Raw genomic sequence first — 21,499 nt, forward strand, 5'->3', positions numbered from 1 at the left:
AGTTTTATTCTAAGAGTAATTTTTCAAAATGTCAAATTCCTCACAATTTTTATTTTTTTTTGTTAAGTGATTGCGTCAAAATCTTAGAAGTTGAAAATTCTTGATTTCTAGACGTGTACTTTGGTTTCTTGTTTACACTTGCTGACTATAGTCACATATAAGTGGGCCATTCAATCCCCTTTGACGTAAAACCAAGAAAAATCAGAGAGTAAGAGTTGCTTTGGGATAATACCTTAATGGCTGAGAATTGTGCTACTCTTGACAAATGGTACAAAAGTTGTATTATTGGTCGAAATAATCCCATTGAGGTTCAGTCTCTATCATTTTCCATGTACACTGTTTGTCTTATTGAATGTTTGGTAATGGAAGACTTTTGAAGCCATATGTGAAAGTGTAACTTAGTCTCAATTGGGTCACTAATATTAAATAATATCCAAAGATCAATTTCACAATTCTATCAAAGTTTATGTGAATGTGACTTAGAAGTGTCTTTTGTTTATGTGACTGCTTCTTAGCTTTGTATCATACCAACACTGTTGTCAAACTCTATGACGTACGTTTTCCAATGGCTACAAAATCACAACATCTTGTGATGAATGCAAAGCTGAAACTGTACTTTTCCATGCATATAAGTCTTGCCAACATGGCCAGTGCGCATGATAAAAGTTTGAGTTTTTTTTTTCTATTTTCTAAGCTGAAGAATAAAGTTTTAATTAATGATAAATGAGAAAAATACTAATATTTTACGACTAATATTTTTTAACTCTTCCAATTTTTATTTTATTTGATTTGAGCAATTGGTCATATGACTAGGAGGATAACTTTCATTTTATATAAGATAACTGTTATCTAAACCATAAAAATTATTTAACTCTTGCTAATAAGTGTTCTAATGGTATTGATTACAAATTTAATAAATAAGCTTTTTTTTCTTATTAGAAATCAAGGTAGGAGTGCATCGTTAAATGTTATTATTATTATTATTATTTGTTAAAACTTCATTATATGAAATATGAATCTCTTTACAGTAACATGCAGGCATTCAACTATGATGAAAAATATTATGGATTTTTTCGTCTAAGAAACGACACATCCTCCTATCTAGGTTGCCGTTTATAGGTTTATTTTTCATATAAAAATTTTATGGGAAAACTATGCATTAGTTCACATTATTTTATTATATTAACTCTTTATTGGCTTGTACCTAAATATTCAACTTTTTTGTTTGAAATCCTATATATGCCTATCTGTCAATTAACTAGAAAGTAAACAAGATCATTGTCATGGAACAGGACACATAATTCATTTGGTATATGAAAACACAGCCTCTCGATCACTGGTTGTTTACTATGTGCATCATATTTAAATATTTTCCATGACATGAAGAAATGCATATAGTAGCTCTTGATATATTAATTTTGATTTTGTCAATAACATCATTGTCATCATGCATCATTTCAATGCCTTAAGTAAAGAGTTAGTGTAAACGACTTAATTGTCCTTTGTTTTATATATGTGAACGAAGACTTGTTTGAACAATGTTGCATAACTCTCTTAGTTATTTATACATTTGACAAATATTTGATTTTCTGTATCAACTCAATTTTCTCTCATAGTTTATGAACTTCCTTTGAGAAAGAGAGGTACAAGAGTACATGACAGTCTCAATAATATTAGACTCAAATGTATAAACAATATTGCAAATTATTTGCATATTGGGTGTGTGTACGCATATATAATAACTAGGTTTGTAAAGTGTGTGTGTGTATGTCACCAAATTAATGAACATCTGATAAAAAAATATTATAAGTAACGATTTCCTACTTTTCATAAAATTGAGCTTTGAATTGTGTGTTTCTCCAATTAAATATGTACACACACGCATTAAATAAAAGAAAAGAAACTTTTGCATATACTAATAATATATTTGGATACATTAAGCCAGTGATGAATAGACATTTTTTTTATAAAATATTATTTGTTTACTAGTGCAAAATTTAAATGTAGAATTATAGTTAATGTTATTCTCCAATTAAAGTTGATATTTCACCTTTTTATGCAATAAAAAATTATATTAAAGTTTGACACACATTATTGTCTATGAAATTAAAACTCTAATATTAATACAAAAATATTTATATTACTATACTTAAATTTTATTGTATATTGTAACATGGTTATTTTAGAGGTATATTTATTGTTATTCTTAAGTTTCTAATATCATTATTATTTAAGTAATTTTTAGTTTAAAATACCCCTTTTGTTCTATTATAACTATATTATCAATAAGGACATTTTGCATAATTTAAAAAAATAAAAGTAATAACAGTCACGCATAAGAGTGAAATAAACATTCTTTTATTTGAGAAGTCACCTGTTGCAAACAAAATGACAAAGAAAGGAAGAAAAGTTGTCTTTCATTCAATATGTATAGGATTTGTGTTTAGAGTGCTTTGAAGCTTTCATTTTTGACTTAGATCATAGGACATGATAAAGAAAATCTCAAACAAATATATTTAATGAAAGATAATGCAGTGCTATATGGGATAATTTTAACTGTAACTAATATTTTTTTCAAAATAAAAAGAGATTACCACAAAAAATACAAAAGACAATATAAAAAAAAACAAAAAATGAATAAAAAATTTTACAAATGTGCATAGAACACATAAAAAATGAAGGAGTTTTTTTTTTTTTTTTTTTTTTTTTGCAGGTTAGGCATAAAATCAATTAATGAAAAATCTCAACGATTTCTAGCCTATTTTTTTAAGATGTTGATCACTAGTAAGTAGGTTCAAGTAAAATTAGTGGTCATAACTCTTGGCTTGATTGATTATTACTTTCTAAATACATTTATTAAAAAGAAAAGTACTCTTTTGTTTGACTAGCTTTTGTTTGCATTGGGTAAATAAGTTTTTCTTTATGAATAAGAATTTTGCTGCTCAATAATTTAAAAGAAATATTAACCTTAACTTTTAAGATCGTGTTAAAATTTGTTAAAAAATCTATATTTATTAAAATTTTATATTTTTAATATAATAAATATGTATTTTAATAAAAATAATATTTTTAGATACTTAAACTCAATAATAAGGATTGAAGTTAACAAAATTTATTAATAAATAACAAATTGTTATTAGAATTTATGTAAAGATATATTGAAAATCATGGAAATATATGTATTTTTATGTTATTTTAATAAAATATTTTTTTTCATTTTCTTAATAATGTTCTTAGTGTGTTGACTAACATTTTCTTAAAAACAGTCTTCAATTCTTCTATCTTATTAATTATTAAATATATAAATGATTAATTTTTCTATATTTAAAATAATAATACATACATATTTTTATTTAATATTTATTTTATAAATTAATAAGAGAATTATTAAGATAATATATATAAGAGAATAGATGAACTTCTTTGTCTAATGTTTTTGAGATTTTGGTGAGGTTACATTTGTTTCATATATAATGATTTTAAATCTTTCTATTTTTTGTGCTTAAAAATACTTCAAATTATAAAATGAAAAAGTATTTTATATTTTTAAGATAATAAATACTTATATTTTTATTTAATATATACTTTATAAAATAATAAAAAATAAAATAATATAACAAAACTTATTCAAATAACATTCAATGCCAATAAAAGTTGAGTAAGAAGAAGGAACATTTTCTATTTGGTTATCGTGCATTAGCAATTCAGGTTCATATTAGTATTGTTATTATCATGTTGTTTGTAGTTCAATTGAACACATTTTGAAAAATTTGTCCATGTATTTATTTATTTTATATATAAATTGAGTTAAAGTATTTGCAAAATGTTTCTTCTTATAAATTTTAAAAGTAAACACAAGTGGAGCATTGGGAAAAATTTAATAATGAAACAAATTTCTTATTGAATCTTTTAGAAGCGAACGAAAGTTTCCTATGCTGTTGGATTGCATTAGAAGTCTTCAAGGGAAACTTGGGTTCCACACATGCAATTAGATATAAATATTAAAATAAAAAAATTTAATTATTAAATCTCACCATGAATGATTAAAATTAAAATATATAATTTTTTTAAAAACAATAAAAGTAACCTACACTTCATAATTTTTAATGATAAAGATATGTTTTTTTTTTCTATAATCTTAAGAATCAATGCATTTTTTACTAAAATTTTCAAAGTCAAGTTTGAGCATTTATTTAAAAATTAAAAAGGAAATGAAAATGCTAAAACAATGAATAAATATATATTATTGCCTTAAATGGCCAGTACTTATCCTTGTAGGCAAGGTATGTGTTTAATTTCTTCAATATATACTTGTTTTTAGGTTTTGATAAGTAAATTGGGGTTTGCATTGTGAAACAATAATCATGATCAATGCTTCCTTTTCTGATAGTGAAATTAAATAATGAAAAAAACCCCAAAACACAAAGAAAGGCAGAAAGGTGATAAATATGGAAGGAGTCTCCCACTCAATACAAAATACTATTTACTTACCCTTCTCTGTTCTCTTCCCTCCTATAAACCACTTCTCTTCCTTGTTCTCAACAACAACTCAGTTCCTTTATATTTCTTTCTAAATCTCAATTTCCCCTCTCAAATCCCTATTCCCCCTTTCAAATCCCAGAACCCTTTCTGCATAAAAATTTAATCTTTTTCTCCATTTATAGGGACCCATCTTCTCAGTGTTCACTTCAAGATTCAGACGCGCTTTCCGTTGCTCAATTCTCTCTCTTTCTTCTCGGTGGGTGTTTTCTCCCTTATCAAATGCTTCACCCTCTGGGGCTTCGATTTCGCAAATTGATTTCAATGAGCACCGTTTTGGCGTAGCCCAGAAAACCTAGGTGGCTAGGGCTCTTCCAATTTTCGTGGGTTTTGCAGCAAAATTTAATTTTTTCCGTTGAAAAAGTGATTCTTGACCAACTGGGCATGGTGGGCAACGACGAAGCGTGCCCAATCTCCGCTTCCCGGAAAATGTTCTGGCGGTCGGCGTCGTGGTCCTCTTCCCGCTCCGCCGCCGCCGGAAACAACCCTTCCGGCGAGGCTGCAAAGGGTTTTGCTGATCCCGATTCCGGCGCCGACGCTGCGAACGGGCAGAATCGGCGGTTTCCTCCGCCACCATTGACCCCTCGATCGCAGCAAAATTGCAAGGCTCGGTCGTGTTTGCCGCCGCTGCAGCCCCTTTCCATCGCTCGCCGGAGCTTGGACGAGTGGCCGAAGGCGAGCTCGGACGACATAGGTGAGTGGCCGCAGCCACCCACCACCCCCGGTGGGAGAGGTAATGGTAGTAATGGTGAAAGGTTGAAACTTGATTTGTCTTCAATTCAGCAGAACCCTGATCATAAGAACAATAATGGTGGGCTTGTGAAGAGGGATAAAATTGCTTTTTTTGATAAGGAATGTTCAAAGGTTGCTGATCATGTGTATCTTGGTGGTGATGCTGTTGCTAGGGACAGGGATATTTTGAAACAGAATGGTATCACTCATGTCTTGAATTGTGTGGGTTTTGTGTGTCCTGAGTACTTTAAGGCTGATTTTGTGTATAGGACATTGTGGCTGCAGGATAGTCCCTCTGAGGATATTACTAGTATTTTGTATGATGTGTTTGATTACTTTGAGGATGTCAGGGAAAAAAGTGGGAGGGTGTTTGTACACTGTTGTCAAGGGGTGTCTAGGTCTACCTCTTTAGTGATTGCTTACCTTATGTGGAGGGAAGGTCAGAGTTTTGATGATGCTTTTCAGTTTGTGAAGGCGGCGAGAGGGATTGCGGATCCGAATATGGGTTTTGCTTGCCAGTTGTTACAGTGCCAGAAAAGGGTTCATGCGTTCCCTCTAAGCCCTAGCTCTTTGCTGAGGATGTACAGAATTGCTCCTCACTCACCGTATGATCCTTTGCATCTTGTTCCCAAAATGTTGACGGACCCTTCCTCGTCTGCTCTGGATTCCAGGGGTGCATTTATTATACACATTCCTTCTGCTATATATGTTTGGATTGGTAAGAGTTGTGAGACCATCATGGAAAGGGATGCCAGAGGGGCTGTGGGCCAGATTGTTCGTTATGAAAAAGTACAAGGACCTATAGTAGTGATTAGGGAAGGCGAGGAACCGCCTTATTTTTGGGACGCTTTCTCAAATTTTTTGCCTTTGATGGACAAATCCGGCAATAGAGTAGAAAATAGCAAATCAAGTTTTAAAATTGTGCCTGGTGAGAGGAAAGTGGATGCATATGATGTTGATTTTGAAGTTTTCAAAAAAGCAATCATTGGAGGTTTTGTGCCTCCATTTGCGTCATCAGAGGATGAACATGAAACCCATCTTCCTGCAAGAGAGAGTAGTTGGAGTGTTTTAAGGCGTAAAAATTCGTCTCCTAGTATGAAGGAGTTTGTCTCAGCCCCTAAGTTATCCTTTCCCAGGGTCTTTTCAGATTCCATGTTGTGTATTCATACATCAGCAAAGTCATCACCATCTCCATCGCTGTCGTCATCATCATCATCTTTATCATCATCTTCTTCACCATCTTATGTCTCTCCAGATTCAATTTCTTCTGATTCTAGCACTCATTCAAAGTTTTTGTCAGAATTGTCCTTGGATTCTTCAGCTGCAGTTTTGACTTCTGTATCTTCACCTTTGTCTAATTTTTCTAATTTATCTCTGTCATCAAATTCTAGTTCTCCAACAGTGTCTAACACTATAGATATCCATCGTTTCAAGTTATCAGATCCTCATTCTCTGTCAGCCTCTTTATCATTGAAAAAACCATCAACTTCCCTTGCTGAACGCAGAGGGAGTCTGTCAAAATCTTTAAAGCTGCCGGTAATGAATGATAAGACACAAGTAATAGATAAACCTTTGGCTCTTCATGCTAGTCGACAACATGGTGTTGTTAATGGCGATGTTAGCTATTTGCAACAATCAGATAATATAGATTATTTATGTGAGTCTAACAACCGAGCCAAGGATGGAGGTGTGAATTCAATTCAACAGTGTAAGCTGGCATTATGTCCAACCATTGTTGATAGTGTGCACTGCAAGGAATCGTCACTTGTCAGGAACTGTGTTGAGCCTTCGATAGATAGTTTCCCAAGAGAAGACTTAAATTCTACATCATCAAAGGGAACTAATGAGAGTGGCTCATTGCAGTATAGTGTGACACAAGCTTCGGTATATCTCTGGCCCAGTTTAGAAAAGCTTGAGACATTTGGTGCAAGTCATTTGGATTCTAAAGCTGCTTTTGTCATATTATCTCCAAGTATGCCTGTACATGCAGGAAACATTTTATATTTTTGGGTAGGGAGGTCTTTCAATTGTGACACCTCAAAGGCTCCCTTTGATAGTGATAGACAGTCAGATTTTCTAGGAGCTGTTGACTGGAATCGAATTGGTTGTGATCTCCTTGCTCGGTTTAGTTTGTTGAAGAATACAGTCATCAAGGTATGACGTTTTCTTTCTTTTGTCGTATTGTGCTTTCATCTCCATGCTATAATTTTGGCATGTCTGTCTAATATAATATGTTAATTGACTCCTCTGTGGTTTCCATGTATTACCCTGACAGTTTGTTTAAATGTACAATACAAATATGGAATTATTTCCTGCTTTTGCCTTCTTCTTTTTTTTTCTAAATTAAAACACAGTTATCTCATACCACTGAAATAAATATTAATCATATGATGTCTGGTTGTGTTTGCTCTGTCATTCTCTCTACTATCATCATCATCATCATTATTATTATTATTACTTGGATGGAAACATTCTTACTATAAATAAAAGAAATGTGTGCCGTCTATGAGTGAAATGTTAAATATTTTGTTAGCAACTTGATGGAAATACCCTTGTTGTATACAAAGCATTTTAGGATTAGATCCTTAATCCTACCATTGGGGGTTGGGTGGGGGAACACATAAATTGTTTGAAAAGTAATATTTCATCTCTTTTCACAAAAGTAAAGTTGCGGAAAATGTAAGAATGAAGGGCAGCACTCTTGTTAGGATCTGCAGATACTATAAATCCTCTTCCATTTCTTGGGGAAGTCTGATTTTCCAAAAAGTGTGTCTTCATTTGCCTGTTTTCCTTGATTTTTCATTTTTTTCCCTTTTAATTCTAAGCTCCTCTTGGTGTGCAATAGCATTGTGTTGTCATAGCGTCCCTCAACTTGTCCTACTGAAAGAATTGAGTTTGAACTTTGTACCATAATTTTTTTTATGTTGACTATATAATGCCAAATTTACAGTCAGAAAAATCACTTCGACCTTTCCTTGTTAGCATATGTTGGTTTATGTTATATCTTCCATTCATTTTTCTATTCTCTCACAAGATTGAATTAAGCAATATTCTCTATGGATTGTCCCAATATTTTGGATTCTTCTGCTGATTTTCCCTTTTGTGAATAGATTGTTAAAGAGAATGAAGAACCTCCAGAGTTCCTTGCTTTGCTGAGTTCATTGTAGCACAGAAGATAGAATCCTGAGTTCAAGTAACTTCCATAACCTTTGGTGCATCTGCAGTTGTCTCTATCTATGGCAATTTTCCCGGCTCTAATTTGATCTCCCTGCAAAGAAGAAATCCAGTGAGGTAATGAATGGCATCCTAGTAGTTACAATTACATGCTCAGAGCATTAGTTTATATTTATACTGGTTAATCTTGACTAAGTTATGATGGTAATAATTTATCTTTATATACCTATAGTTTGTATTAAATGTTTTTAACATGTGTATGTGCTCATATTCTTTTCTATGTTTTTCTCTAGTCTTGACATCTTCTCTTTGAAGAGTGTTGCAATCATTCTGTGATTTTTATGTCTCTCTGCACCATGAAAACCATGACAAAAAAGTATTACCAACAAGATTTTGCACTTGCAGATAACCCTTAATAAAAGTAACTATCAGAACTAACCATTTTGGACTCGTTTAAAAACATGCATGAATAGAAATTCAAATAGGGTAACTTGGAACGTGGGCTATACATGTGCTATACCTTCAACTATTCTTCTATGCTCATGCCACCTAAAACTGAGTTTTGTTGTATGTTACTTGTTTGCAGGAGGTTGCCCCATGCCAAGTCAATTATAGCTCGGCTGATTGTACAGTGCTTTAACATCCTCTCTACCTAGAAATTTATGTTCAAATACTGAAATTTCTTTCATATTCTCATGTTATTTAAAAAGTATAAAACCGATTTCTTTTTAGCTCTCTCTCTCTCTCTGTCTCCAGACACATGCAAAAAATGTTAGGGTGTAGCTTATTTCCCTTATATATGAACAAACTAATCACTGATTGAGAATTTCTAATTTGAAACAATAGCTCGATTATATAGAAGTCCTAAATAAAAGTGTTCATAGTATTAGCTGCACATTGTAGATTTCCAAATAATACTTGTTTGTTGTTCACCAGTAATCGCCGGTTTTTTTGAGCTGATTATGATCTATAATGTGAAATTTGACCCGCAATCATATTGTTTTTTGTGTTTCGCGTATCAATTTCAATAATCAAACACGGTTGATTAGCAAATTAAATTCAATGAATGGTTAAGGATACGAAACAAAAAAATTTGGAGAGGAGTTTTTGGAATCTAAAGGCAATGCAGTTTCAAGCTGGGATTATTATGATTGGTTCTTAAGTATGCTTGAATCATAGTTTAAGGTTTGGTTACATTTTACAATTTAAACAAAGTAAAACAATTCGCCTCTTAATGTTTATATTAAGTTTGATGTTCTCTTAAAAGATATGCATAAAATATGTGAACAAAGTAAAATTTTTGGGTGTATTTTAATGATTGAATTCTTCAACCCATCTTGTAACATCCCTCGTAGGAAAAAGCAAGAAAATAATCGTTTTGTGAAATGTTTTTGCACATTGTAAAATCGGGGAGAATGCGGAATTAACTGTTTCCCAATCATACACATTAAATATTTCAAAAACGATATATGAACAGAAGTTTTCAAGATCTTATATTGGTGTACCTGTTATTTTCAATCTAGCCCTTCAACTATGACTACTTGGGATAATTGTTAGGTACACACAAGACAAAAAAATAGACACTTCATTTAACATTAGATATGCATAAATTGTTATCTAATATTGTATTCACTAGTGTCCGAAGAATACAAGTCATAAGTTAAATAGAAGAAGAAAAGTGAAATGATAAATAGTACTAACTCAATAATTTTTTCATTTGTATGGTTCCCATTGTTAAGGCTGTACGTACGTGTATATTGAGTTTAAGTACAAGCAGTTGGTTAGAAAGACTATATCTTTAACAAATAGTAGTTTTATTATTGTTCTTATAATTTCGTTTTTCAGTCGGTAGTGGATTCTTAATTTCTAGCGATTAGTCGTTTGTACTTACCTATTTAAAGGCTTCGATTAAGTGAAAAATATCAAGCAGCAATTTATTACAATTCTCTGCTATTTTCTTATCTCAAACTCTTTTCTCTGTAGAAGTAATATATTGCAACAACATTTATTTATTTATTTGTAACAGTGGTATCAGAGCCACTGCAAACAAAATAATGGTCACCGACAACTTCGTTCAACCATCCATTCCCTACTTTGATGGACACTACGATAATTGGAGTATGTTGATGAAGAACTTCTTGAGATCCAAAGAGTAATGGCAAGTTGTTTCTGAGGGAATTGAGGAATTAGCAAATGACACTGCAATAACAGAGGCTCGAAAAAGGAAAATAAAAGGGCTATGCTTGAAAGACTTAAAGGTAAAAAATTATCTTTTCCAAGCAATTGATCGTTCAATCTTGGAAACCATCCTTTGTAAAGACACGTTCAAGCATATTTGGGATTCCATGGAGAAAAAATACCAAGGTTCTGCAAGGGCAAAGAGACAACTTCAAGCCCTTTGTTTGGAGTTTGAAACATTACAAATGAAATCAGGTGAGTTGGTAACTGATTATTTTTCACGTATAATGGCCATTGTCAACAAGATGCATATCCATGGTGACAAAACAGGTGATATTGCTGTGGTTGAGAAGATACTCTGCTCCATGACTCCAAAATTCAATTTTGTAGTTTGTTCCATTGAGGAAGCTCATGTCATCGAGTACAAGCAGTTAGTTAGAAAGACCATATCTTTAGCAAATAGTAGTTTTATTATTGTTCCTATAATTTCGTTTTTCAGTTAGTAGTGGATTCCTAATTTTTAGCAATTAGTCATTTGTACTTGCCTATTTAAAGGCTTCGATTAAATGAATAATGTCAAGCAACAATTCATTATAATTCTCTGTTTTTTTCTTATCTCAAACTCTTTCTTCTATAGAAATAATATATTGCAACAACATTTATTTATTTGTTTGTAATACTCATGTCATTTTTTACTATTCAGCACTTTATGCTAGCTGAGTTTCAAATTTCTTGTGAAAGATAGTAATTCATTATTAATCTTTTTGATCTTGATAGGTCGTATTAGATACAACTTAATCTTTTGACCTTTCATATTTTAGTTCAAAGATTTTTTAAAATTAATGTTTGCACATCCTTATACTTTTAAACTTTAATTTATTATGAGGCTCATTCCTTTCAAATAGATTTTACTTTTATTAATTTCTTTAACCCATGCTGATTTTTTTCCCATCAAAATTAAACATTGTATAATATTTGTAAATCGTAAATAAACAAAAAATAATTAATCAAACTATTTTTATTTAGAAAAATGATTGTATTTTGATTTTTACTTAATTTTCCATCTCTAGTAAGATAATCAATTAAATTAAGTTTTCTCAATTTTATGATTCATTTTTTTATTTTAAAATATTAATCTAATATATGATATATTATTTAATATTTAATTAAAAATACTTATTTTTAAAAAATTATTATTATAATTTTTTTCAACAATTATTACTATAATTTTAAACAAAGGAGCCGGGCCAAGTTGTGATAATTTATTTTTGTCTCGGTCCGACCCATCGATCTTTAACATATTTTGAAAACGTTTTTGTGTGTAAGTTCTTTGGGCTATGTGATGACCTAATAGGCATAGTACCATGGGCTTCAGAGATTGGGCTGGATAAGGTTACTAATGTAATTTCGTGTTCTATATAAGTCACTTGTACCCACTTCCTTCTTCAACAGTTCAACCCAAAACCCTAGTTTGGCCGCTGCACCTGTTCTTCGATTTTTAAGGTTTCATTCATTTTTTGATTGATTCAGATTCGCGTGTATCTGGGCATTTTTTTTTCCATTGGGTTGAATCTGATTTTTGAAACTTGCTCTTTGCTTCTTTTTTTTAACTGCTATGGTTAATTCAATTTCGTGTTATATGTTCATACAGGAGATTCTGAGAAGTGTAGGTGAAAGCTTACAATGGCTCCTGCAAAGGGTGAGTATTGCGTTATTTTTTCAGTGGCCATTTATTCAAGACTATCGATATCAATTTATCTTGCTGCCCGTGTAAATAATGTTTTGACATTTGTGATTTCGTTGCTGAAATGTTGGAGGCGAGTGTTTGTCTCTTTTGTGTTACAACTTTACCTGTTTGATAATGTCGATCACTTGTCTCATGTTGTGCATATGGTAAATATACTGCTGTTTCTTTTGGTTCTGTTTGCATGCCCTGTTCTGGCTGTAGGGCTCTTGAACTTCAGTGTCTGCTTAAGAACTGAATACATATGTGCCTAATTTTTAGAAAATGGATGTGCCACTCTACCATTTTCTTTAATTTTTACATGAGCGAAGAATATCTGCCTTTTCATGTAGACCAATGTATTTGGTGTGTTTTCTGAGACATTGACAAAATTAATGTTAACGTTGAATCCTGTAATATTGGACATGATTGCATATGTATATCTATGTTCCTTGCTATAAAATTCACTGTAAATAGTACTGTGTATAATATTGCATTACTTTTTTAACTGCTCAGTCATAAATCATTGCTGCTCTTGTTAGCCAATGTATGATATGGTCTTTTATCTGTTTTCACCATTTTTGCTGGTTTGATGTTCTGCTTCCAAGTTGTCTGTTAGTTTAATGCATAGCTTGTGGTTATCTGCTTAGATGGCAAGGCAGTATTGGATACGTGCTAATGATCTATTTACTTTTTTTTTCTTATGCAGTGGACAATACTAAAAAGGCTGATCCCAAAGCTCAAGCCTTGAAGACAGCCAAGGCTGTGAAATCAGGTGGACAAGTGTTTAAGAAGAAAGCTAAAAAGATCAGGACATCAGTTACATTTCACAGGCCAAAGACATTGAAGAAGGAAAGGAGCCCTAAGTATCCCCGCATTAGTGCCCCCCCAAGAAACAAGTTGGACCACTATCAGATTCTTAAATATCCCCTAACTACTGAGTCTGCAATGAAGAAAATTGAGGATAACAACACACTGGTTTTTATTGTTGACATCCGTGCTGACAAAAAGAAGATTAAAGATTCCGTGAAGAAAATGTACGACATTCAGGCCAAAAAAGTGAATACCTTAATCAGGTAATTGATTTGATAATGTATTCTGTATGCTGTATTTAAATTTGAATTGTTGAAAGTTACTGAGTGTAGAGAAAGGAAACTAGTTCCTTTGCTCATGGTGGTTACTATTTACTTGGATCCTTTGAAGTAAATTTACAATACTGATATAGAAATGAATCAACTAAAACTAAACAAAAAAGTTATAGAATTGTGATTATATTAAACTTGGGGTCTTTATTGTATGTGTATGGCATAGAATGATATATATCATTTAAATCTTTTACCAACCTCCTTATTTCGTTTTTTGCAGGCCTGATGGAACAAAGAAAGCATATGTTAGGTTAACTCCAGATTATGATGCCTTGGATGTAGCCAACAAGATTGGTATCATCTAAGCTGTACTCTTGATTAGAACAAAGTCAACCCTTCATTGCTAAAATAGTTGTTTTACATGTCCTGAGTTAGGAATCCTGTGTTATCCATGTGTATTAACTATTGTGCATTCAATTTTGAGAACATTTTTAATGAATCCAGTTTTATACCTCTAATAATTTGTGACTGATTGCTTGTTTGCTTTATCATTATTACCATTTTAATTTGTAATTATATATCTTGCGAGAAAGGGAGTTTGTACCTGGATTATTTCCATGCCCTTCATGGTCTAAGTCAGTGTATTTAGTTATCAGTTAGTTATTTGACTCGTTTAATGTGTTGGGTTGTGCACATGTTGCAGAGTCCTCTTATGGTGCTATCAAGGAATTTGCATTTTAAGATTTGCTACCATTGGGTCCTTCTCATTTTACTGGATGAATAAGAATTTGAATTGAAACCAATGATTGTTTACTTCAGAATTTTTAATAATGAATTTAAGTCTCGTGTATGAATTTACTTTTAACTGCTCTTTGCAAGGGAGTTGCTTGATTCCAATGATCTGGATTGTGTAGCTTTGCCCTATCTGTATCAAACCATCACAACATTCCTGATTGAGTTATCTTAGGTTCATATAATCCTAGAGCTTTTGAGGACCAAAGCCCATTGAACTGGCTACCCCAACCAATATCCTAGCCCTTTCTTTGAACCCCCCTCAAAGTATCATAGTGTGTGTGTTCATATGTGTTTTTGTCCTAATATACAAAGCCCGCTAATTGTACGGGTTAGAGTAAGGAAAGACCCATGGGTCACCAATGCATGCATTACATATCACCCATCATGCCCTTTTAAAACAAGATTCTGTAAGTTTAACATCGTAAACTTGAATTGGTAAACAATGATCCCACTTTTTTTTATCTTCATTATCATTAATGCAAAGCTGGAAAGGATTCCGTCATTGTTCCATGAATTGTTGTCATACCACCATTATTTGGAAGTGTCATTTTTCGTGGTTGAAGAGCCAAAGTAGTGGGAGGAAAAAAGTTCAGCTCACTGACTCCAATGTTTCCTAGGTTTGATCTCTCTCCACTTTTTTTGTATTCCAAGGTATCAATTTCTGTCCTGAACACCAGAGGAATTGAGTTTTCTTCATTTGGCATGTGTTGTCATCCAGGTTGGTAGTGAATAACTGAAGGATTTGTTCATGGTTCTTTAATGGTTTTACCCATATAGTTGATAACTGAAGGTTTAGTTCATTTGCATTTTCATGTAATTGGCTGTCTCATTTCTTGATCCCTACACTAGTAGATGAAACCACAGGATAATATAGATCAATCTAAAAGTGAATATTGTAAAGAACATCCCTAAGTTAGCTAATTTGTGGTATTGAGATACTTGATTTTTCCCTCTACAAGATACTAATAAAATGAAATCCTTTATTAGTATAGCAGACAACTAAATAATGAAAAAGGAAAACATGTGATGATATTATTTTCTTAGAACAAAAACCAGACATAGTCAGGTGTCTACCGTCTTTGAATTTGGTAGGGACCGTTACATGGCTGGGACAGAGTACATGGAGAGTGAGTCTGATGAATATGGGTTTCCCATGTTTTCTGATAACATCTCTTCAAAAGGTGTCCATCGTTGCCCAATAGTATACTTTAGTTATTATTTGAGCTACATCTGGACTTCACATCACAATCTCTCCCCTTTACCTTTATTCCTTTTCAACCAAAACTTCTCTGCATTAGCTATTAGAATTTATGAATGTATTGATATACACAAACAATATCTAATTATTGGAAGTTTCTATTATGATAGGTGCTTCTTGTGGTGTTTTTTTTCTTGTTTTAAGCTGAACAAATAAGAAAAACAATTTATGGTTGTTTCACTTTTAAAACCAGACATAGTCAGGTGCCTACTGTGTTTGGAAATTTGGTAGGGATTGTTACATGTCTGGGACATAATATACGAAGAGTGAGTCTGATGAATATGGGTTTCCCATGTTGTCCGATAACATCTCTTTAAAAGGTGTCCATCGTTGCCCAATAGTATACTTTAGTTATTATTTGAGCTACATCTGGACTTCACATCACAATATCTCCCCTTTACCTTCATTCTTTTCAACTAAAACAACTCTGCGTTAGCTTTTAAAATTTATGAATGTATTTACATGCACAAACAATATCTAATTATTGTAAGTTTCTATTATGATAGGTGCTTTTTTTCTTGTTTAAGCTAAATAAATAAGAAAGAAAAACAATTTATTGTTGTTTTTTTCTTTTAAAACCAGACATAGACAGGTGCCTACTGGGTTTTGAAATTTGGAAGGGATTGTTACATGTCTGGTACATAATATACAAAGAGTGAGTTTGATGAATATGGGTTTCCCATGTTGTCCGACAACATCTCTTTGAAAGGTCTCCATCGTTGCCCAATAATAGACTTTGTTATTATTTGAGCTACATCTGGACTCCACATCTCTATCTCTGCCCCCTTACTCATCTTTATTCGTTTCATCTGAAACTTTTCTGCACTTGTAATAGAATATTTATGAATGTATTGATATACAGAAACTATATCTAATTATTTTGTTTTTATAAGAATTTCTATTATTGATATATAGTAATTAACGGTTTGAAGCAGCTAGAAGTTGTAGAATAGCGAACTATTGCGTATTTTATATTTTCAAACTTGATAAGTTTGGCGGAGTAGGCCGTTTGTTGTCTTTATATCAATAAAATTTTGCAACCTATTTTCCCTTTTTACTATTCTAACCTGTTTTTTACAATTCCAATCTTTTTCCAGTAGTGCTATTATAGCATGTCTTGAATAAATATTCAATTGGAGTGTAAAAATGGGTTATTTATTTATTTTAGCTGTTTTCTTTTTTCATAATCGAGTTATAATAAGGTGTCATTAGCATGTAAATAGAAAAGTAAAGGGAAGGGCACATGCCATCTTCTAGTAAATCCTGTTTTCAAAGGTTATGGAGAGTACGTAGGGATTCAAAAGTGAAATTTAATCCTATGTTGAAGAGTATTTTTTTTAATTAATTTCTTTTGACTGTTCTTTTCGGTCAAATGACAAGCTTTTATTTTCTTTGTTAAAATAAACAAATCTAAATATACATGATATTGTAAACTTCTCGGAAGGTGAGTTGCTCGTATTGACATGTCTTGTTCCCAAGCTTTCTGTTCTTGAAAAGAAAACATATTAGCATATATATATATATATATATATATATATATATATATTCTGGTGAGATTTTGCTATGGGCATAAGGAACCTGTTCCCCCTTCTTTTTTGTACAACGCATTACACATTTATTATACATATATTTGGAGAAAAGCTAACAACAGGTTGAACTTGTGACTATAAAAGCTCAAATGAACATTCTCGCTGATGAAGAGTTAAATATCTCTAATATGGTAATAATAAATATTATCAAACATCGAAAATTTTGAAGGATTCTACGACCGTCTGCAACCTCTCTTTCATCTTTTCCCATCTTCTCTCGTTTGCTCCCGTTGTCAAGGTGTAAAATTTACCTACAATTAATAATTAAATTTAAAGTAACATTAATAACATGCATGAGTTCCAAACTGAATTCCAAAAATGCGTTCATAAGAATGAAATTCACTTATCTAATTGGTTGGGGTAGTCTATTAAGGTACAAAAATTAAACATGATACAATAAAAAATACATTAATTTTTTTAAAAGAAAAAGATACAGTTATGGAAAAATTTTCACGAATTGAAGAACTAAGGATGCGCTTATTACCCCTTCCCATACACGTATATGCCCATTGATATAATTTGACATGTAATTTACAGACTTTATGATGCACTTAAAATATTCAAATGGATCAAACCATACCATTGCCAATGGAGACTGTGCTGAGAGCATGACGAGTATAGTTTGGAGCCCGAGCAATGAACTCAAATCGATAATATGTTTTTCCCTCAATATCTTGCTGAAGCATTTCATAGATGGAGCAAGCCATGATCAGTGTTTTTGCAGTTATACACAAATACACACACACACACACACACAAAACACAAGTACCAGAGATCAGGACATTGAAAATGAAGTTACTTTAACATTTCATAAATAGATATTGATTTACCACTCTTTTGGTTACTATTCCTAAATCTTGGCAAGTTCCTAATTTGTAGTTCTCCCTCTGGAATCTGGAAGATCAAATGACAGAATATGATTGACAACTAACTGTGCTTACCAAACACCCTCAAAAAGTTAAAAAAGTTTCTGTTCTTTTATCCAAAAAGGAAAAATGAATATTCTTCTTTGTGAGCCTATTTCCTACCATTATTTGATGGTCTCTTTTTAATTTGTTAGGCAATAATTTCTGTATGAATACTACATAAACTTGCACAACAATTCAATGAGACAGAGAGACTGCTTTGTTTCCGTAGGAAAGTAAAAGGGACATTAAAGGATGAATAAACAACAACAAAATTTTCAAACATGGGAAAGGAACAATAATATTTTACTTCAAGTAACTATATCCTGAGTAAAGCTTGAGATTCAAAATAAGATAAGATTAGCATAACAGGATCTTACGAGAGTCAAGGAACACATACATATATGGCTGTTGAACTAATGTCAGTACATTAAATATGCAGAGGTTAATTGATAAAAAGAAAAGAATAGGAAAAGACATGTATGGCATCAAACCTCTTTTGCCTCAATTATCTTTGTTTTCTGGTTTGGAGGGGCCAAAACCTTTTTTACTAGAGTTTCAGCAACCTGCAAACAGATTAAGATGAAAATTAATTCCTTTCTCTTTTTAAAACAATGCAGCTCAGACTGATATAAACCGAACCTGCTCAGGGGGCCCAAATTCTTTAATATCCAGTTTGCCAGTTGGTATCATATTTACACTGACGCTCTCCAGTGGTTCAATGACATCTTTGAACACCTTATCTTCACCTTCAATCACTACTTCCTGCCCACTCCCCGTGATAATAAAGAGATAAAGGAACTAACCTTAACTTCCACATAAGCCTTATATCGATAAATCAACTTGCTATAGATATAAAAGTCACACTGGTGCAGAAAGTATATAATAACAATGCTCACCTGCCACCCAAAAGGGTAGAGAAATGAATATCCATCTTTCTTGTCCAAAACATGCAAAAATCCTTTCTTATTTTCTGCAGCAACTGAGCCATATCAAGGGTATGTCCTCAGGATGTCAGGCATCAGTAATTCAGTATTTAGGAAAGTCACAGGTGTCATAGACAACATTTGTACCTTCCTGATCAAGCACAACTGAGTAACATTTAGAAATTTTAACTGCTTAAAATGCAATCTTACAAGAGTATGAGTTTTGATTGAACAGAAAAACTAATGGGGCAGTTGTCCCAATGGCAATCACTTGGCGCCTTCCTGGTCTATCTGCCAAAATATTGCAAGAGATTAAAAACAAAACTGATACAGTCCCAGTTAATGATAGCAATTCAATGTCAGATAAAAAAGGTAGAGGGAGATCTAAAAGAATATTAGAGGAAATTATTAAAAGAGATGTATTAATAAATAATATTTCTGAGAATTTGGTTTTTAGCCAAACTCAATAGCCTCATGTGATCTATGTAGTTGATCTCACATAGTAGGATAAGTCTTGATTGTTGTCTATTGTTTAAGTTGTTTACAACAGACATAGGAATAGATAGTCAAAACTCGAAACTGTTTAGATCTCACCATGATGCCCTAATCAAATTGTTATTCATATTCTTATTCCCCAGCATGCTTTGCTAATATTATTTCATCATGTATAAGGTCAATGACCTCAGTGACTCGTATGCGGTTTACATGACATTTTAGATAAGAAGATGCACACAGCAGTTTGCACAATGCATCTTTGTCATGAGTCAATTTGCCTACAATCATTGATAACATAGATACGAGCAAATTCAAAGAGCAGAAAGTAGAGCCTAAAATGCCAAATAAATAAATAGATTACATTCACTTGCACAATTCTACTCAGTACTCACAAAACAACACAAGCACACTGAAAATGCATGCATACAAATATAATACTTCTTATGAGAGAATGATGGCTGTGAATTCAACTTGAAGAGACCCAAAAGAAAAATATCCAACCTTGAGAAAGAAACCCAGTTGAAGAAGCTGAGGGTTCATGGGAAGCTTTGACAATGAAGGAAATGGCATCCCTTTTAGATGAACGAGAAGTAGCATGCTTCTGCAATTGACCCATGTTGGAAACAGAAGAATGAATCAAATAAGAAAGTTAAAGCATGAGAGAGAGAATGTGTACCTGAGGGAAAGAGTTGTGAAAGAGTGTTGGAGAGTTCTGCAGAGAAGTCATTGTTGGGTGTGATGTGAATGGTGAGTGAGTTGTGTTCTGTGTTTCCTTCTTTCTATGTGGTCGAGGACACCCTTGTTACCTCTTCGGCTTATCCATTAGAATTTGGCCCCCTCCTTACTGTCCTCGTCACCTTTTTTTTAAAATAACATTTTACTTTTAAATCGTTTAGTAATTAATAGAAATTATTTGTTTGCATTTAATTTCTAAAAAATTTACATAATATATATTTAATTTTTATAAAATATTTTTTTAGAATATAATTCTAATTTTTTGACTAATATAACCTTTTTGGTAAAAATGACCTTTTCTTACTACAATTCCTTTTATTCAAACACAGTCCTTCTCTCAAAACTACAAGAGTTCATTACAAATTGTAGTTTTGCTCCTCTAAGAATTCTTTACCTACTACCTCTGTTAATTTTAAGTGCAAGTATCCTTTGTAGAAGGTTGTTTGGAGATTTCTTAAAAGGGTTACATGAGTTACTTCAATACTGGCAAGTGTTTGTCAAATGACTATGAAAAGAAGAATTTTTTTTGAAAATAGACACTTTTAAATTAAATTAAGACAATTTAATTTATTAAATCTTATACTTGTCTTAATTTTATTTCAAGAGATAGAAACATTATTCTTTTTAAAGATAAAAATTTGAAAAAAAAATTAATTACAATTTTCTCCAAATCATTTAAAATAATATGAAAAAACTCACAATTTTATCATCACTGTATGACTTAAAGAGTTTATCTCACAATTTTTGAATTGTGAATATACGTTTTTAAATTAATAATTTTTAATTTTATATATTATTTTTATTTTAAATTAGTTATTTATATTATAAAAATATTTTAAATCTCATTTTTTTTTGTCAAATCTAAGCTCTTTATATTATTTATTTAAATTAATTATTTATATTTTTATAATTTTAGAGGGTTTTTATAATTTATAATTTTATTTAACCTTTAAAAGCACGAAATAAATTGTTAGTTTGAATTTGACACTCATTAATGTTGACTTGTTGTATTTTATTATTTAATTGTTCTGAAATTTTCTGTATAGCTAAAATATGATATTTAGAAATAATATATACACATGTCAAAATATGAGATTTAAAATTATAAAAATTATGAACATTTTAATATCAGTATTAATTTTTAAAATTGATTTATTTTATTAAATAACGTTAATAATAATTTGAAATTTAAAATTTCTATAATTTATTAATTTCATATTTCAGTATATAATTTTTAAAATCTTATATTTAAATTCATTTTTCGTCAAATGATGCGCACTTATTTTATTTTAATTTTTAAAAATAACATTGGACCTGGTATGGTCAAATGATATTGACTTTTCCAAACTACAAATGTTAGAATTC

The 21,499-nt window shown here is 31.8% G+C and overlaps 3 protein-coding genes across 6 annotated transcripts; 2 read left to right on the top strand and 1 right to left on the bottom strand.

Annotated features, from left to right (window-relative positions):
* Nucleotides 1-4,471: 4,471 nt before the first annotated feature.
* LOC113862879 (protein-tyrosine-phosphatase MKP1) lies at nt 4,472-9,379 on the top strand. Of its 2 annotated transcripts, XR_003504498.1 has the most exons (3): nt 4,472-7,425; nt 8,382-8,562; nt 9,032-9,379. XR_003504498.1 is itself a non-coding variant. In XM_027496152.1 (2 exons), exons 1-2 carry the CDS (start codon nt 4,924-4,926, stop codon nt 8,436-8,438), a joined length of 2,559 nt encoding a protein of 852 aa, XP_027351953.1. In that variant the 5' UTR covers nt 4,477-4,923; the 3' UTR covers nt 8,439-9,192. The 2 variants fall into 2 exon arrangements, 1 of the variants encoding a protein (XP_027351953.1); XM_027496152.1 differs by having other exon boundaries at nt 4,477-7,425; nt 8,382-9,192.
* A 2,661-nt stretch (nt 9,380-12,040) lies between these two features.
* On the top strand, nt 12,041-13,975 carry LOC113862699 (60S ribosomal protein L23a-1-like). Its single transcript, XM_027495828.1, has 4 exons — nt 12,041-12,126; nt 12,275-12,322; nt 13,056-13,422; nt 13,712-13,975. Exons 2-4 carry the CDS (start codon nt 12,307-12,309, stop codon nt 13,794-13,796), a joined length of 468 nt encoding a protein of 155 aa, XP_027351629.1. The 5' UTR covers nt 12,041-12,126; nt 12,275-12,306; the 3' UTR covers nt 13,797-13,975.
* Nucleotides 13,976-17,083: 3,108 nt separating this feature from the next.
* Nucleotides 17,084-20,208, bottom strand: LOC113862798 (psbP-like protein 1, chloroplastic). Of its 3 annotated transcripts, XM_027496002.1 has the most exons (9): nt 20,076-20,208; nt 19,901-20,000; nt 19,636-19,677; nt 19,115-19,195; nt 18,878-18,960; nt 18,621-18,743; nt 18,473-18,544; nt 17,654-17,750; nt 17,084-17,324 (listed from the first exon to the last, which is right to left on the bottom strand). In XM_027496002.1, exons 1-9 carry the CDS (start codon nt 20,124-20,126, stop codon nt 17,221-17,223), a joined length of 753 nt encoding a protein of 250 aa, XP_027351803.1. In that variant the 5' UTR covers nt 20,127-20,208; the 3' UTR covers nt 17,084-17,220. The 3 variants fall into 3 exon arrangements, with proteins under 3 accessions (XP_027351803.1, XP_027351804.1, XP_027351805.1); XM_027496003.1 differs by lacking the exon at nt 19,636-19,677; XM_027496004.1 differs by lacking the exon at nt 17,654-17,750 and having other exon boundaries at nt 17,189-17,324.
* Nucleotides 20,209-21,499: the final 1,291 nt, after the last annotated feature.

The sequence above is a fragment of the Abrus precatorius genome, unplaced genomic scaffold (genome assembly GCF_003935025.1).
Source record: "Abrus precatorius isolate BTA unplaced genomic scaffold, Abrus_2018 Scaffold3, whole genome shotgun sequence".
Taxonomy (NCBI): domain Eukaryota; kingdom Viridiplantae; phylum Streptophyta; class Magnoliopsida; order Fabales; family Fabaceae; genus Abrus; species Abrus precatorius.

Excerpts from the sequence above, each read along its gene's own strand:
- LOC113862879 (XM_027496152.1), top strand. The coding sequence starts at position 4,924 with ATGGTGGGCAACGACGAAGCGTGCCCAATCTCCGCTTCCCGGAAAATG. Across the intron at positions 7,426-8,381 it reads TGAAGAATACAGTCATCAAG|ATTGTTAAAGAGAATGAAGA; the intron begins GTATGACGTTTT and ends TTTTGTGAATAG.
- LOC113862699 (XM_027495828.1), top strand. Across the intron at positions 13,423-13,711 it reads AAAGTGAATACCTTAATCAG|GCCTGATGGAACAAAGAAAG; the intron begins GTAATTGATTTG and ends CGTTTTTTGCAG.
- LOC113862798 (XM_027496002.1), bottom strand. The coding sequence starts at position 20,126 with ATGACTTCTCTGCAGAACTCTCCAACACTCTTTCACAACTCTTTCCCT. Across the intron at positions 19,196-19,635 it reads TGCATTGTGCAAACTGCTGT|ATAGACCAGGAAGGCGCCAA; the intron begins GTGCATCTTCTT and ends ATATTTTGGCAG. Across the intron at positions 18,744-18,877 it reads TCTACCCTTTTGGGTGGCAG|GAAGTAGTGATTGAAGGTGA; the intron begins GTGAGCATTGTT and ends GGGAGTGGGCAG.